The following is a 17,314-nucleotide window of genomic DNA, read 5'->3' as shown; positions in this document are numbered from 1 at the left end:
GAAGATTGGATCAATGAAGACTGGATCAATGAAGACTAGACCAATGAAGACTGGACCAATGAAGATTGGATCAATGAAGACTGGACCAATGAAGACTGGACCAATGAAGACTGGACCGATGAAGACTAGACCAATGAAGACTGGACCAATGAAGACTGGACCAATGAAGACTGGACCAATAAAGGTTAGACCAATGAAGACTGGACCAATGAAGACTGGACCAATGAAGACTGGACCAATGAAGGTTGGACCAATGTAGACTAGGCCAATGAATACTGGGCCAATGAAGACTGGACCAATGAATACTGGACCATTGAAGGTTGGACCAATGAAGACTGGACCAATGAAGACTGGACCAATGAATACTGGACCATTGAAGGTTGGACCAATGGAGACTAGACCAATGAAGACTGGACTAATGAAGGTTGGGCCAATGAAGACTGGACCAATGAAGACTAGACCAATGAAGACTGGACCAATGAAGACTGGACCAATGAAGGTTGGACCAATGAAGGTTGGGCCAATGAAGACTGGACAATGAAGACTGGACCAATGAAGACTAGACCAATGAAGGTTGGACCAATGAAGACTGGACCAATGAAGACTGGACCAATGAAGGTTGGACCAATGAAGACTGGACCAATGAAGACTGGATCAATGAAGGTTGGACCAATGAAGACTGGACCAATGAAGACTGGATCAATGAAGGTTGGACCAATGAAGACTGGATGAAAAGGGGGTGATGTGGACTGTTCTGGTCTAAAGTCATTTTGTAGTGTCTGAAGTCTCTTTAGTGTTGACTTGTTGAAGAGAGAATTGCAATAATCAATATGAGATGAAATGAACGTGTGAATAATCATTTCTACATCCAATTTTGTCTGACTTTAGAAACATGATGTATATTATATATACTGTATGTATATTATATATACTGTATGTATGTTATATATACTGTATGTATGTTATACACTGTATGTATATTATATATACTGTATGTATATTATATATACTGTATGTATATTATATATACACTGTATGTATATTATATATACTGTATGTATATTATATATACTGTATGTATATTATATATACACTGTATGTATATTATATTCACTGTATGTATGTTATATATACACTGCATGTATATTATATTCACTGTATGTGTCATGATCGTTACCCGGATCATGGCATGATTTATGTTGGTTATGTTTCTGGTTTTAGTCTGTTTCCTGGTTGCACCCTCTTTTCCTGTTTATTCTTGGTTTCCATGGGCACTGATTCTCCTCACCTGTCTTAGTTTTGCAATTAGTGTTTCCACCAGGTGTTTTGGCTAATCACTCCCCTTTATAGTTTCCTGTCACCCAGCAGTAAGTGCTGGGTCAATGTTTGCTTTATGCAACATTTACGTTTCCTCTGGTTTTCTCCTCATAGTAAGTTTGTGCACGCTAGCATTCCTTGTTTATCACCCTTGGTGACATTTTGGTTTTTTGTTTAGCTCCACGCTTGCTAGCGTCCTCAGTTTCGTATTTTTGTCCTGCCTTTTATTTATTAAAAATACTTAATCCTACCTGCACACTCCTCCTGCTTGTCTTCTGTACTGGAAGGAACACACCAGCACAGCTATGCGTCCCCGAAGACGTAACAGTATGTATGTTATTTATAGTGTATGTATATTATATTTACTGTATGTATGTTATATATACTGTATGTATATTATATATTTACTGTATGTCCTTCACACTGTGAGTTCAGGTAAATGTAACAAATGGGTTAGGAGTTTTGGGAGGGAATTTCCCTGAAGATAAAGAATCATGAAAAGAAGATGAAAGTGTGACTCCTCAACCTTTGTGCAACGACACGTCATGTAAGAAACATTTCTCCATCTTCTTCAGCTACTGCATGTGTACTTTTTTATACTGCATGTATTACCATGTGTACTTTTATACTGCATGTGTACTTTTATACTGCATGTTTCTAGCTCTCCCTGAAAACAACATTCTAGCAAAGCATTAATTACATTTCTTAGTAATGACTCAGGTGATTAATGAGGTTAATAAGACAACTTGACTATCAGTAGTGCTACACAATGTGCACAAGTCAGTAGTGCTACACAATGTGCACAAGTCAGTAGTGCTACACAATGTGCACAAGTCAGTAGTGCTACACAATGTGCACAAGTCAGTAGTGCTACACAATGTGCACAAGTCAGTAGAGCCTTTGGTTACTGATAAAGCACCGACTGACACTTTTACAACAGCATTGACACAATAACACAACTTGTCATGCACTAAAGACACAATGTCTGCATGTTCATCATCATCTTCTTCTGGAATTACCACAAGTCCATACTTACCTTGACACTAATAAACTCATGTACAAATTACAACTAACCACTCCACTGACGCATGCCTTCTCTATCTGACTTCAGAACTAACCACTCCACTGACACATGCCTTCTCTATCTGACTTCAGAACTGACCACTCCACTGACACATGCCTTCTCTATCTGACTTCAGGACTAACCACTCCACTGACACATGCCTTCTCTATCTGACTTCAGAACTAACCACTCCACTGACACATGCCTTCTCTATCTGACTTCAGAACTAACCACTCCACTGACACATGCCTTCTCTGTCTGACTTCAGAACTAACCACTCCACTGACACATGCCTTCTCTATCTGACTTCAGAACTAACCACTCCACTGACACATGCCTTCTCTATCTGACTTCAGAACTAACCACTCCACTGACACATGCCTTCTCTATGTGAGCGACCACATCAAACATGAGGTGGACGTGGGCATGGTCATGCTGGACCTTCAGAAGGTATTTGACAGCGTTAACCATGCTATACTGTTGGATAAGCTCAGAGCAATCGGATTTGATAAAACCTCATGGAGCTGGATGCAATCTTACTTGGAGGGGAGGGAACAGGTGGTAGAGGTGAACGGCACCGTGCCCCCCCCCCCTCTCAGTGAGCTGTGGAGTCCCCCAAGGCAGTATATTGGGGCCTTTACTGTTCCTAGTATACATAAATGACTTGTCATCAGCATGCGACTGTGAGTTGTTCTTGTTTGCGGATGACTCGGCCCTGCTGGTATCAGACAAGGACAAGTCACAGGTGGAGAAAATCCTCAGTAGAACTTGCACCTGGCTCGCTGACAACAAGCTATCCATACACTTGGGTAAAACTGAATCCATTCTGTTTGGGTCCCACATCAACCTTAAGAAAGTCAGTGACTTCACTATAAAAGTGGGTGACATTGTTGTCACCAGGAAGGATGAGGTCACCTACTTAGGTTCCATTCTAGAGGCTAATCTTTCCTGTGATCAAATGGCAACCAAGGTCATCAAAAAGGTCAACCAACGAACGAGATTTCTCTACAGAATCTCCTCTCTGGTCAACAAAAGCACCATGAAGATTCTAGCGGGAACTCTCGTTCAACCCTTTTTCCATTACGCATGCACCTCCTGGTACCCTAGCACCTCCAAAACCCTCAAATCTAGACTCCAAACATTCAATGTATATACTCTGATGATTATCTTGTGTGATGACTGTATTATGATGATAGTATATATCTGTATCATGAATTGATTTAAGTGGACCCCGACTTAAACAAGTGTGAAAAACTTATTGGGGGGTTACCATTTAGTGGTCAATTGTACGGAATATGTACTTCACTGTGCAACCTACTAATAAAAGTCTCAATCAATCAAAAAACTCCATATATTAATTCCCCGTAAAAGGCTTAGAAGACTAAATGACAAAAGATAATGAGTCAGCAGTCCAGTGACACCATATGTACAAATATGTTTAATGACCATTTCCCACTTCTGATTGGTTGTATCATGACCCACACATAAGCACCTTGAGTATCGATTATACTTAATAACTGTTAATTAGTGTTTAGCACTGTTGTGACACCCTTGGGGCAGTTTGAATAATGGTGTCATTATTGTAATTTAATGTGAATAAAGGGAGAGGGGATACAGTTTTAAGGTGCCATTATTTTTAATGTAATGTGAATAAAGGGAGGGGAGATACAGTTTAAAGGCACAGTTGATAAAGTAGATTATGTTGCTGCAACCTGCAAACAAAACAGTTTATAAAAAGCAAATGTTATCCATTCCATATTGTACTGATAAAATATGGTAAATAGTGGCAATACATGTTATTGTAATGTACAGCGAGCATATCTAAGTAGATAGTGGATGGCTTTTGTTCTGGGTTTTTTTTTTTTTTTTGTAAGTCTTCCATGCTGAGAGAGAAAGTACACACCAACATGTGAATTGTCATCATTTACCAGGCTGACACCAACACTAAGCAGACTAGACTGCCTGCAGCCAAATAAAGCTATACATTACCAGGAGTCTTTGTAATACACACGCACACTCTCACACACACACACACACACACACACACACATGCTTTAAAGGCGTGAAAAGCCAACCATCACAGTAGTCCTTGAAGCAGTGAAGACTAGATTCCTAGCCCCCCGCCACCCCGAAAGGGACAAGCGGTAGGAAATGGATGTATGAACGCAACAAGAGTAGATTCCTAGTCATGTTCAGTGTCTCCCTGCACAGATGGCAGAACACGCACCAACATGCAACCTGTTGACACATTTGAATGGCTCTTAAGATGAGTCCACTGGTTACTGGTTGTACTTTAGAGGATGTTGCATCATATTTCATGTGTCATGGTTCATGAATGAGAGCATTTGGTGATGGGATGAATTAAGGCTTCAGCCATAACTGAGCACAAACAGCTCATGAGCAGCGCACATATTTAGCACTTATCTTATAAGCAGGTTAAAAAAGTGTGAATACAAGCAGGGTGTACCCCACCTTCCACACGAATGCAGCTGAGATAGGCTCCAGCACCCCCCGCGACCCCAAAAGGGACCAGCGGTAGAAAATGGATGGATGGATGGATATTAAATGTCAGCTACATAAGAAATAAATTAACAACAAACTGCAAAATTGTATTTCAATTCAATGATTATGTTGTTTTGAAATGACTGTATCACAAGCTGCAAATAAATCCACACTTAAAGGAGCCATATGTGATAATGTCATGTCAAGTCATCATTAAATGATATGTCAAAAAGCATTAATAAATCATCTTATTTTCCAACACCTCTCTAACTGATAACAGTAGTTCATATGATCATTTCTAAATTAGATTTACAGCCTCGAAATATTGTTATTGTTTTCATTTCGATGCCCCGCCCTCCACCGCTTGACCAATTAGAAAGTCCGTGAGTGTGTCACATCCAGGTTGCCATCTTGGTCTGGCTACTGCCACTGGTAAAGCATACTTGCCAACCTTGAGACCTCCGATTTCGGGAGGTGGGGGGTGGGGGGCGTGGTCGGGGGCGTTGTTAAGATATATATATATATAAGAAATACTTGAATTTCAGTGTTCATTTATTTACACATATACACACACATAACACTTATCTACTCATTGTTGAGTTAAGGGTTGAATTGTCCATCCTTGTTCTATTCTCTGTCACTATTTCAGAACACACACATTATACAAATATACATTATAAAATCAATAAGAAAACGGGAGCTCTAATTTGGGAGTCTGAATTAGGATCAGAAGTTCCTATATAAACATTGCGCACTCACGTCGCCATTTTGTATTGATTACTGCAGCTGTGCACTGGATTCATTCACAAATACAAACTACAACTCACAAACACTTTAGAGTTAGGCTCCACCATCAGAATGTGTACTTAAACTTATAAAGATCACATGGATATTATTCAGTGAGTTGATTCACCAAAACTAACCTGTTATACAGGAGGAAAAAGCACACAGGACGTTTCAATTGTTCACAGACTGGTCGCGCTCATCAGAATGACAAGACACTTCCGGTCTGCAGGTGATAGCATTCAATTGGGAAGAAACGCCCTACTGCCCCCTACTGACCAATGTGAATACTGATAAATGTGGAATGACAGCTCCAAAAACGAATTCAAACCACAAAATAAAATAAATAAATCAACACAAAAATGTGACACATTATGGGTGGGTCACATATGCATGTACAGTAGATGGCAGTATTGTCCTGTTTAAAAGTGTCACAACATTGCTGTTTACGGCAATGTTGTGAACAGGCTGTCAACACGTCACTCAGGTCCGCATGGAGCTGGAGGGGGCGTGGCCTCCAGCTCCGCCTGAATTTCGGGAGATTTTCGGGAGAAAATTTGTTCCGGGAGGTTTTCGGGAGAGGCGCTGAATTTCGGGAGTCTCCCGGAAAATCCGGGAGGGTTGGCAAGTATGGGTAAAGTTACTAAACATATCAGACCGTAGTCCATGTAAAAGTTACCATTCTCAACTTATTCATGACAAAGCCAGGAACAAAACCAGGATTTGTATCGGGGGATGCCTTTGAAAGATTTTTTCATCTGACACCAAACTTGATCATTTCCTCCTTAATAGGTAAGTCAGGCATTTACCTTTTCTTATTAGCCTACTTCGTAACAAATGGAAATGGACATTTGGTATGTCAACTATATTTTCCAATGCAGTCTATGATCTTGTCTGACAAAGATGGTATGTTCCTGCAACCAATGCTAGCATGCTAGCTGGGTCAATGACACATGGACATGCATGCTAACATATGCTAGTTAGCATGTATGTCCATGTGTCATCCAACTGACAGGACAACATGTATTTAGTACAAATAAAAGCTATGTGGGTATGGGTAGTGTCAGTGCCTATTTCCTTTTCACTATGCTGACACACTGAGGAAATGCTTCCAACATTAGTCATCATGACAATGTGAAAGGTATGGAGACAAATCACATGATCAAATAATTCCTCATTGGTGTTTGCATATTGTGGACTACATGTACCAAGTTATATGGCAATGTGAAAGGTTTGAAACAGTAGCCTATAGGCATACCTTGGTCAAATGTCTCCTTTAGTTTTGGGCGTACATTAGGCTGCTAAGCATGCTCTACTTATGTTCACCAGTATAACCATTGCTAGTTGTAGTTGGTTTTAGTCTTTGTTTTCTGACAGTACTGACAATAACCTTATGATTGTTGTCATATTGTACTTACTTCTTCCTGAAAATAGCCTCATTTCTGTGTCAAATGTGTTGGTTAGAGATTTGTTATTGACTTGTCTATTCAGCTGTTATGGTCCCAGACCTCAACCTCGACCTACTCAGTGGCCTAGTGGTTAGAGTGTCCGCCCTGAGATCGGTAGGTTGTGGGTTCAAACCCCGGCCGAGTCATACCAAAGACTATAAAAATGGGACCCATTACCTCCCTGCTTGGCACTCAGTATCAAGGGTTGGAATTGGGGGTTAAATCACCAAAAATGATTCCCGGGCGCGGCCACCGCTGCTGCCCACTGCTCCCCTCACCTCCCAGGGGGTGATCAAGGGTGATGGGTCAAATGCAGAGAATAATTTCGCCACACCTAGTGTGTGTGTGACAATCATTGGTACTTTAACTTTAACTTTTTAACCCCTAGTAAGAGGCAGTGGAAGTTTGAAGTTCCTTGGAGTAGTCCAGTCCATCCAGCTGGATTGGGCTGTGTATCTGGCAACCTCAGTCAGGGAGAGGGGGAGGGGACTACATAATATTGACCGTGATTGCAGTACCATTTCAGGCCAGATTCCTACATATGACTCCTTTAAATTGGTGGATAAAAGACCCATCATGTTGCAGATTACTCAAGAAATGCAACCTACTCAACACCCGGAGGTACTTGAACTCCTCCACATGGGGCAAGATCTCCTACCCAACCCACTAATAAGAGGGATTCCCAACCCAGATCCATAGTGGATGTAACATAATAGTGTAAGAGTCCAGTCCATAGTGGATCTAACATAATAGTGTGAGAGTCCAGTCCATAGTGGATCTAACATAATAGTGTAAGAGTCCAGTCCATAGTGGATCTAACATAATAGTGTGAGAGTCCAGTCCATAGTGGATCTAACATAATAGTGAGAGTCCAGTCCATAGTGGATCTAACATAATAGTGTGAGAGTCCAGTCCATAGTGGATCTATCATAATAGTGTGAGAGTCCAGTCCATAGTGGATCTAACATAATAGTGTGAGAGTCCAGTCCATAGTGGATCCAACATAATAGTAAGAGTCCAGTCCATAGTGGATCTAACATAATAGTGAGAGTCCAGTCCATAGTGGATCTAACATAATAGTGTGAGAGTCCAGTCCATAGTGGATCTAACATAATAGTGAGAGTCCAGTCCATAGTGGATCTAACATAATAGTGAGAGTCCAGTCCATAGTGGATCTCACATAATAGTGTGAGAGTCCAGTCCATAGTGGATCTAACATAATAGTGTGAGAGTCCAGTCCTTAGTGGATCTAACATAATAGTGTGAGAGTCCAGTCCATAGTGGATCTAACATAATAGTGTGAGAGTCCAGTCCATAGTGGATCTAACATAATAGTGAGAGTCCAGTCCATAGTGGATCTAACATAATATTGTGAGAGTCCAGTCCATAGTGGATCTAACATAATAGTGTGAGTGTCCAGTTCATAGTGGATCTAACATAATAGTGTGAGAGTCCAGTCCATAGTGGATCTAACATAATAGTGTGAGAGTCTAGTCCATAGTGGATCTAACATAATAGTGAGAGAGTCCAGTCCATAGTGGATCTAACATAATAGTGTGAGAGTCCAGTCCATAGTGGATCTAACATAATATTGTGAAAGTCCAGCCCATAGTGGATCTAACATAATAGTGAGAGTCCAGTCCATAGTGGATCTAACATAATAGTGAGAGAGTCCAGTCCATAGTGGATCAAACATAATAGTGAGAGTCCAGTCCATAGTGGATCTAACATAATAGTGAGAGTCCAGTCCATAGTGGATCTAACATAATAATGTGAGAGTCCAGTCCATAGTGGATCTAACATAATAGTGAGAGTCCAGTCCATAGTGGATCTAACATAATAGTGTGAGAGTCCAGTCCATAGTGGATCTAACATAATAGTGTGAGAGTCCAGTCCATAGTGGATCTAACATAATAGTGAAAGTCCAGTCCATAGTGGATCTAACATAATAGTGAGAGTCCAGTCCATAGTGGATCTAACATAATAGTGTGAGAGTCCAGTCCATAGTGGATCTAACATAATAGTGAGAGTCCAGTCCATAGTGGATCTAACATAATAGTGTGAGAGTCCAGTCCATAGTGGATCTAACATAATAGTGAGAGTCCAGTCCATAGTGGATCTAACATAATAGTGTGAGAGTCCAGTCCATAGTGGATCTAACATAATAGTGTGAGAGTCCAGTCCATAGTGGATCTAACATAATAGTGAGAGTCCAGTCCATAGTGGATCTAACATAATAGTGAGAGTCCAGTCCATAGTGGATCTAACATAATAGTGTGAGAGTCCAGTCCATAGTGGATCTAACATAATAGTGAGAGTCCAGTCCATAGTGGATCTAACATAATAGTGTGAGAGTCCAGTCCATAGTGGATCTAACATAATAGTGAGAGTCCAGTCCATAGTGGGCCCATATGGAGACCTCAAAATGAGGGTAGTCCTAAAGAAGTAGGCATTTTTCAGAGGTCTCAAGAAGGTAACTAATACAAGAATGTGTGTGTGTGTGTGTGTGTGTGTGTGTGTGTGTGTGTGTGTGTGTGTGTGTGTGTGTGTGTGTGTGTGTATAGTAGTGGGAGGGGCAGGTCCCAGTGAAAAGTGTTAGCCCTCCTGCATCACTCCCAGTGTCAGTGTGCTTCTCCTGCAGAGACCATTCACCTTTCTCATTCTTCCAGTGGACTTTGTCACTCTTCCAGTGGACTTTCTCACTCTTCCAGTGGACTTTGTCATTCTTCCAGTGGACTTTGTCATTCTTCCAGTGGACTCTGGGATGCGTGCTAAAAGGTCAGGTGGACTGTGGCTGCTGTGCTTCTTGTTGGGATGCAGGCGACTGGCAGCTTTCAACTTGGACACGGAGGAGGTCGTGCGGAAGAACGGAGAAGCAAACAGCTTGTTCGGCTTCTCCCTGGCCATGCACCGGCAGCTGGAGCCCTCTGACAAAAGAATGTAAGACAACTTGTTACTTATCCTTTCCTTTGTCTTACGTGTGGAAACATGAATACTGCAAAGTGGGCTAGGATACCCTTAGTTGGAAAACAAGCCATTTGGGGCTCAGCACAGGTACAGGTGTCAGTCCACATTCTCTTTTCAGTCTGTGTTAATGTTTGCTAAGACTTAACTTATCCGTCAGGTTGAATCATTAGCCAGCTCTCTGGGCTCACATGCCTCAGGTGAGAACTCAAATGCCTCAGGTGAGAACTCAAATGCCTCAGGTGAGAACAAACCTGCAACAACAACTGCAATCACACACATTAGTTTCTTAGGAATTTTCAGGAAAAACGGAAGAATAATCCATTACAAAGAGGATTTAGGTACATAGTCTTATAGTCAACCTTACATTTGTACTAATACATTTTCATTATTAATCCGTTCCAAAGGGTCTGTCATATGAACAATTCTTCCAATAGGAAACAATGTAAATCTAGTTCATATTGTCCAGAAACTGTAAGCACAAAACACCTTTTATAGACAGTAATTATTGTTTACATGCATAAAACAATTCAAAGTGTACATGAATTACAAATTAAAAAGAGAACTGAACACTTCTACCCTTATTGAAGACTTTTGACGGTGATAAGTGGTAAGGGGGAGTGTGGGGAGGGCCCCCACCAACACAACTTTGCTACGTCGTCTTTCTTACATTCACTTATGTTGTCAGAACAGTGTTTGTAACACGGCAGTAAAACGGCTGCTCAAACAAAACAGAAGTCCTCATCATTAACCCCTTAGCTGCTCTCCAATCAGACTGTATTTATATTATTCACATGTGAATAATGCTGTATAATAGACTGCATTTATGTTATTCACATGTGAATAATGCTGTATAATAGACTGTATTTATATTATTCACATGTGAATAATGTTGTATAATAGACTGTATTTATGTTATTCACATGTGAATAATGCCGTATAATAGACTGTATTTATATTATTCACATATGAATAATGCTGTATAATATACTGTATTCATGTTATTCACATGTGAATAATGCTGTATAATAGACTGTATTTATATTATTCACATATGAATAATGCTGTATAATATACTGTATTCATGTTATTCACATGTGAATAATGCTGTATAATAGACTGCATTTATATTATTCACATGTGAATAATGCTGTATAATAGACTGTATTTATGTTATTCACATGTGAATAATGCCGTATAATAGACTGTATTTATATTATTCACATGTGAATAATGCTGTATAATAGACTGTATTTATGTTATTCACATGTGAATAATGCTGTATAATAGACTGCATTTATATTATTCACACGTGAATAATGCTGTATAATAGACTGCATTTATATTATTCACATGTGACTAATGCTGTATAATAGACTGTATTTATGTTATTCACATGGGAATAATGCTGTATAATAGACTGTATTTATATTATTCACATGTGAATAATGCTGTATAATAGACTGTATTTATGTTATTCACATGTGAATAATGCCGTATAATAGACTGTATTTATATTATTCACATGTGAATAATGCTGTATAATAGACTGTATTTATATTATTCACATGTGAATAATGCTGTATAATAGACTGTATTTATATTATTCACATGTGAATAATGCTGTATAATAGACTGTATTTATATTATTCACATGTGAATAATGCTGTATAATAGACTGTATTTATATTATTCACATGTGAATAATGCTGTATAATAGACTGTATTTATGTTATTCACATGTAAAAAATACCTAAGTGTTTATTGTTTATTGTGAGCGAACTGTGGTGCTGAATTTCCCCCAGGGATCAATAAAGTACTTTCTATTCTATTCTATTCTAAACAGACTCAATAACTCCACAGTGACGTCTTTACTGAGGAATTTGTGAAACTGGAACAATACAAAAAGAATGCTATTGTAAGTTAATAATACAAACAAAGACAAACATAAACCTGTTAGCATATTAGCTAATGCTAACGACGCCAGCTTCATTACACGTGCAAATACAAAACACATAAGTAAGAATAGTTTTAGTTACATTGTAAAAGTTAAAAACGTTGCTTGGAGTGATGAATAAAAGATCCATTCGAGTAGAAAAGCTACGGACGATTAGAAGACGAAATGGCACTTCTACCGCCGGTTCAAAGCTTTAAACAGCAGGAATTCACATTCACCCAGCAGCACAAACAATAACACAATTTAAGTGTATTTGCATGTGTTTCATTAAAAAACTGTTTGCATTATGGCCTTCAGTGAAGAAAAATCCATAATTTAGCCGCACCGTTTTATTAGCCGCAGGGTCCGAAGCGCAGGGAAAAAGTAGCAGCTTATATTCCGAAGTCTAGGGTAAATTTGTTGGCGCGGACATTTTAGCAAGAGTGTTTGCTAGCACACAAAGCATCTGCAGCCATTTACTGATAATTAAGTGTGTTAGCGCCACCTGTGGTCAGCAACACAACATGACTGTAAATACTGACTGGTAGCATGCAGTGCACTTGAGTAAACACAACTTTACTGTAAATACTGACTGGTAGCATGCAGTGCACTTGAGTAAACACAACTTTACTGTAAATACTGACTGGTAGCATGCAGTGCACTTGAGTAAACACAACTTTACTGTAAATACTGACTGGTAGCATGCAGTGCACTTGAGTAAACACAACTTTACTGTAAATACTGACTGGTAGCATGCAGTGCACTTGAGTAAACACAACTTTACTGTAAATACTGACTGGTAGCATGCACTGCACCTGAGTAAACAAACACAACATTTGAACGTTAGAAGAATAAAGTGCCAAAAAAAACAAATTACAGATGTTAATAACTTTTTTTTAATTTTTTTTAGCTTTTCTCCTGTCTGTGAATCCTAACTAAATAATTGCTATTGCCTTTATTTGACAGCCCTTTTCCCAGCATAGTGCTGCTGCCATGTGCCTCACTTTGGGGCCAATAGAAACACACCATGTTCAAAACAAGACTCAAGGTGGCCTCACGCCAAGTGATGTTATAAGCTGAATATATATGACATGAAGAAGGAAAAGTATCTTCCATATGAGGAGGTGTGAACAAGTGATGACATAAATCAATAACATTGCATCTAATAGACAATGTCTCATTTGTGGTGACATCTATCAAAATGAGGGTGGTCCCAAAAAGGAGGGATTTTTCACATTGACTGTGTGTCGCTTTTAAAAGTGCTCCCCCTCTGGTCAACATATGAAATAACAAGTGTGTGTAAGAAATTGAAATGCACCCCCTTTGGCCAAAATTAATTAAGAAAATAAATAAGTCTATAGAGACATACTGTAATAACTTGAAGTAAATAATGAATATCAAAAAACAATTACAAAAAAATAAAAATAATAAAAAATAACTAAAATTATTATTATTATTATGAAATTGGGGACAATTTTTCATATGCTTTCTGTTTCTGTAATTTGCAATATTTTCTCGTAAAATGATTACTTTTTAATGTAAAATGGTGACATTTGTCATATAAAAATCTGACTTTTATCACAATATTGCCAATTTTTTTTGTTGTTCTTGTAAAATAGTGACATTTTTGGAGTAAAATTGTGACTTTTGTCATAATTTTGCCAAGTAAAATTCCGATTATTATTATAATATTGCCCAAAATTGTAAAGTTTTCTTATAAAAGTGTGACTTTTGTCAAGTTAAAATTACGACTCTTTTCTTAAAATTGCCAAAAGGTGAAGCTTTTCTTGTAAAAACTGCGACTGTTGTTGAGTAACATTACAACTTTTATCATAATATTGCACAAATGTTCAGTTTTTCTTGTGAAATTCCAACTCATTTTTCACAACAATTTTTGTTATATGTGCATAGTATGTATATATTATTCATGTTGTAAATACACATCTTTATATATCTAGAAAGGCTGGTCCTAAAAAGGGAGGCATTTTTCTCAGGACTCAAGAAAGTAACAAATACAAGTGTGTGTGTGTGTGTGTGTGTGTGTGTGTGTGTGTGTGTGTGTGTGTGTGTGTGTGTGTGTGTGTGTGTGTGTGTGACTTTATTGATTTACTGTAGTTGTGTCTCCATTTGTGGCCCCTCCCTTCACACCTTACCCACAAACCCTAGCAGCCACGTGTGCATCAAATATTTACTCATATCATACTTCTTCACACCCTCCAGCCATGATTTGTGCATGTAGCTGCAGGTGAGGACAAGTGTGTGTGTGTGTGTGTGTGTGTGTGTGTGTGTGTGTGTGTGTGTGTGTGTGTGTGTGTGTGTAATGTCAAGCGGTCTGCAATAGTATTAAGACAGAGAAGTATTTATTGAATAATATTTGCAGGGATGAAGAACCAAGCAAATTCTTTTATTGTCTGTAGCTTCTGTGCAGTCATTATTTGTACTAACATTTCAACTTTTTCAACCGTCTTATGAAAAGAAGTGAACTACTGCATTTTGAAATGGAATCCAATTAAAACAAAGTGAAGTCACAAATGTGTAATAAGAGACGGGAGCAGGAAGCTGATCAATATTGTGACTGAGTGACGTTGTTTGCTTGAATGATTGAATTATAGCATTTATTGACCATAAACTGCTTAGAGGACAAGGAGTAAATTAGAAGCATGCCATTCTTGTAGAGAGAATCTTCTTTCTCATCTTACGTCCATGCCCCACTTCTATGTGTACCACCCTGAAAGCCAGCGTCCTCTGCAGTGGACATTTTTCCTCCACAATGTTTATATTTGACAAAAGAAATATGGCAAAAAGACTGCAGAGAATGGTGATTTCCAGGAGGATGTACAAACATAAATGTTGAAGTTAAAAGGGGACATTAATCTACCTTTAACACAGTTCCTTGTCCTAGAGCAGTGTTTCCTAACCATAGGGCCAGGGCCCATTGTTGGGCTGCAAGTGCCCCGAAGGGTGGCCAAAAATATATTTTTGTAAGTTGTAATACACTTTTCCACCACTTGTGGCAGTAATGACAATATCAAGCAAACAGAAGAAGTCTGGAGCTTATATTCATAGAAATGTTTCTTAAGCGCAAAAATTATGACTACAGTAGTCAAGCTGCACATTAATTTGCGCTTAGATTTTATTGGTAGTTTATTTAACAAACATATATTTTATTGCAATTGATTATTTAATTAGTGTAAATCTAGTTATTGCAGCACTGCGTAATTGTATGTATTGTAAAGAAATATACATTTTCATCAGTTTTTATGACACCCTTCTTTTGATTAGCATTGACTTTTGTAATCTAGTATTTTCCAACGCATGCAGAGGTAGATCTAGTATTTTCCAACACATGCAGAGGTAGATCTAGTATTTTCCAACACATGCAGAGGTAGATCTAGTATTTTCCAACACATGCATTGGTAGATCTAGTATTTTCCAACACATGCAGAGGTAGATCTAGTATTTTCCAACACATGCGGAGGTAGATCTAGTATTTTCCAACACATGCAAAGGTAGATCTAGTATTTTCCAACACATGCAGAGGTAGATCTAGTACTTTCCAACACATGCAGAGGTAGATCTAGTATTTTCCAACACATGCAGAGGTAGATCTAGTATTTTCCAACACATGCAGAGGTAGATCTAGTATTTTCCAACACATGCAGAGGTAGATCTAGTATTTTCCAACGCAAGCAGAGGTAGATCTAGTATTTTCCAACACATGCATTGGTAGATCTAGTATTTTCCAACACATGCAGAGGTAGATCTAGTATTTTCCAACACATGCGGAGGTAGATCTAGTATTTTCCAACACATGCAAAGGTAGATCTAGTATTTTCCAACACATGCAGAGGTAGATCTAGTATTTTCCAACACATGCAGAGGTAGATCTAGTATTTTCCAACACATGCAGAGGTAGATCTAGTATTTTCCAACACATGCAGAGGTAGATCTAGTATTTTCCAACACATGCAGAGGTAGATCTAGTATTTTCCAACACATGCGGAGGTAGATCAGGTAACAAGCAGCTGCTCACATCTTGTGGAGTTGACAAAACAAGGAGGTTGCCTACAGCCACAGCTGCTGATGTGTTTTGGACTGGTGCTAATTAGAGAGACCATTTTGCCTTTGAATAGCAAACAAACAACAGACATCATTTATTGTAGTATATGTTGATTAGTTTATTATCTCTAGTGTATATTGTAGTATATGTTGATTAGTTTACTATCCCTGGTGAGATATTGTAGTGAATAACACTCCACATTCCTATGTCACAGCATCATTATTCAAAATGAGGTTGAACTCCTCACCTTGCACTTTTGTGAGTGTATCTTATGTTTTGGCCAATGAGGGGTGTGTGGGGGGGGGGGGGGGGGGGGGGGGGGGGCATAAGCCCGAGTGTCCGCTTTAGTTTTCTGTGTCCTGGGGTTGTGTTAGATCATCCAACATGAAAGATGTGAAAGATAAAGAGAAGAGGCATGACTCCATTGTACATCTGGGCGCTGAATATATGCCATTTTAAAAAAACCAAACAGATTTGGGTTGGGCTTCTGGCACATGTGAGGGGGCCGCACATGCTTGCACTGGACTCTCTCTCTCTCTCTTTGGGATAGGGTGCAGACACTGGTTGCCAAGCAACAGGCTTGTAGGCACCCCAGTAAGCAGCCTGGTCACCCCCTGTAAAAAAAATAGAAAATAAATTACACCTCTCTTGACGGGATGTCTTTGTTATTGTCACTGTTGTGTGTCCCACATGCGTGTGTGTGTGTGTGTGTGTGTGTGTGTGTGTGTGTGTGTGTGTGCGTGCGTGCTTGCAGGCCTTCACACATGAGTGCACACACACACTGTCTGTGTGTCCTTCCTGCAGACAACATGGTGGACTTCCTCTGCTGCTGCTGAATGATAAGATCATCAGCTGTCATAACTAACTATAAGATGATCAACTGTCATAACTAACTATAAGATTATCAGCTGTCATAACTAACTATAAGATGATCAACTGTCATAACTAACTATAAGATTATCAGCTGTCATAACTAACTATAAGATTATCAGCTGTCATAACTAACTATAAGATTATCAGCTGTCATAACTAACTATAAGATGATCAACTGTCATAACTAACTATAAGATGATCAGCTGTCATAACTAACTATAAGATGATCAGCTGTCATAACTAACTATAAGATTATCAGCTGTCATAACTAACTATAAGATTATCAGCTGTCATAACTAACTATAAGATTATCAGCTGTCATAACTAACTATAAAATTATCAGCTGTCATAACTAACTATAAGATGAT

At 38.9% G+C, this 17,314-nt stretch overlaps 1 protein-coding gene across 7 annotated transcripts in view; it reads left to right on the top strand.

The window, feature by feature from the left end:
• The window catches only part of LOC133618395 (integrin alpha-6-like), an 85,621-nt gene that overhangs the window by 15,655 nt on the left and 52,652 nt on the right, over positions 1-17,314 (top strand). For 2 of the 7 annotated variants that reach the window (XM_061978714.1, XM_061978718.2), the window contains exon 1: positions 9,631-10,053. The exons of 1 other annotated variant lie outside the window; for it this stretch is intronic. In XM_061978714.1, coding sequence (XP_061834698.1) covers positions 9,878-10,053 — 176 coding nt within the window. In that variant the 5' untranslated portion in view covers positions 9,631-9,877. Of the gene's footprint in view, positions 1-9,630; positions 10,054-17,314 lie in introns of those variants that run through there. 4 more of the 7 variants (XM_061978717.1, XM_072915250.1, XM_061978716.1 and 1 more) reach the window with 3 other exon arrangements.

The sequence above is a fragment of the Nerophis lumbriciformis genome, linkage group LG19, assembly GCF_033978685.3.
Source record: "Nerophis lumbriciformis linkage group LG19, RoL_Nlum_v2.1, whole genome shotgun sequence".
Taxonomy (NCBI): domain Eukaryota; kingdom Metazoa; phylum Chordata; class Actinopteri; order Syngnathiformes; family Syngnathidae; genus Nerophis; species Nerophis lumbriciformis.
This window is presented reverse-complemented; position numbering and strand designations above follow the sequence as displayed.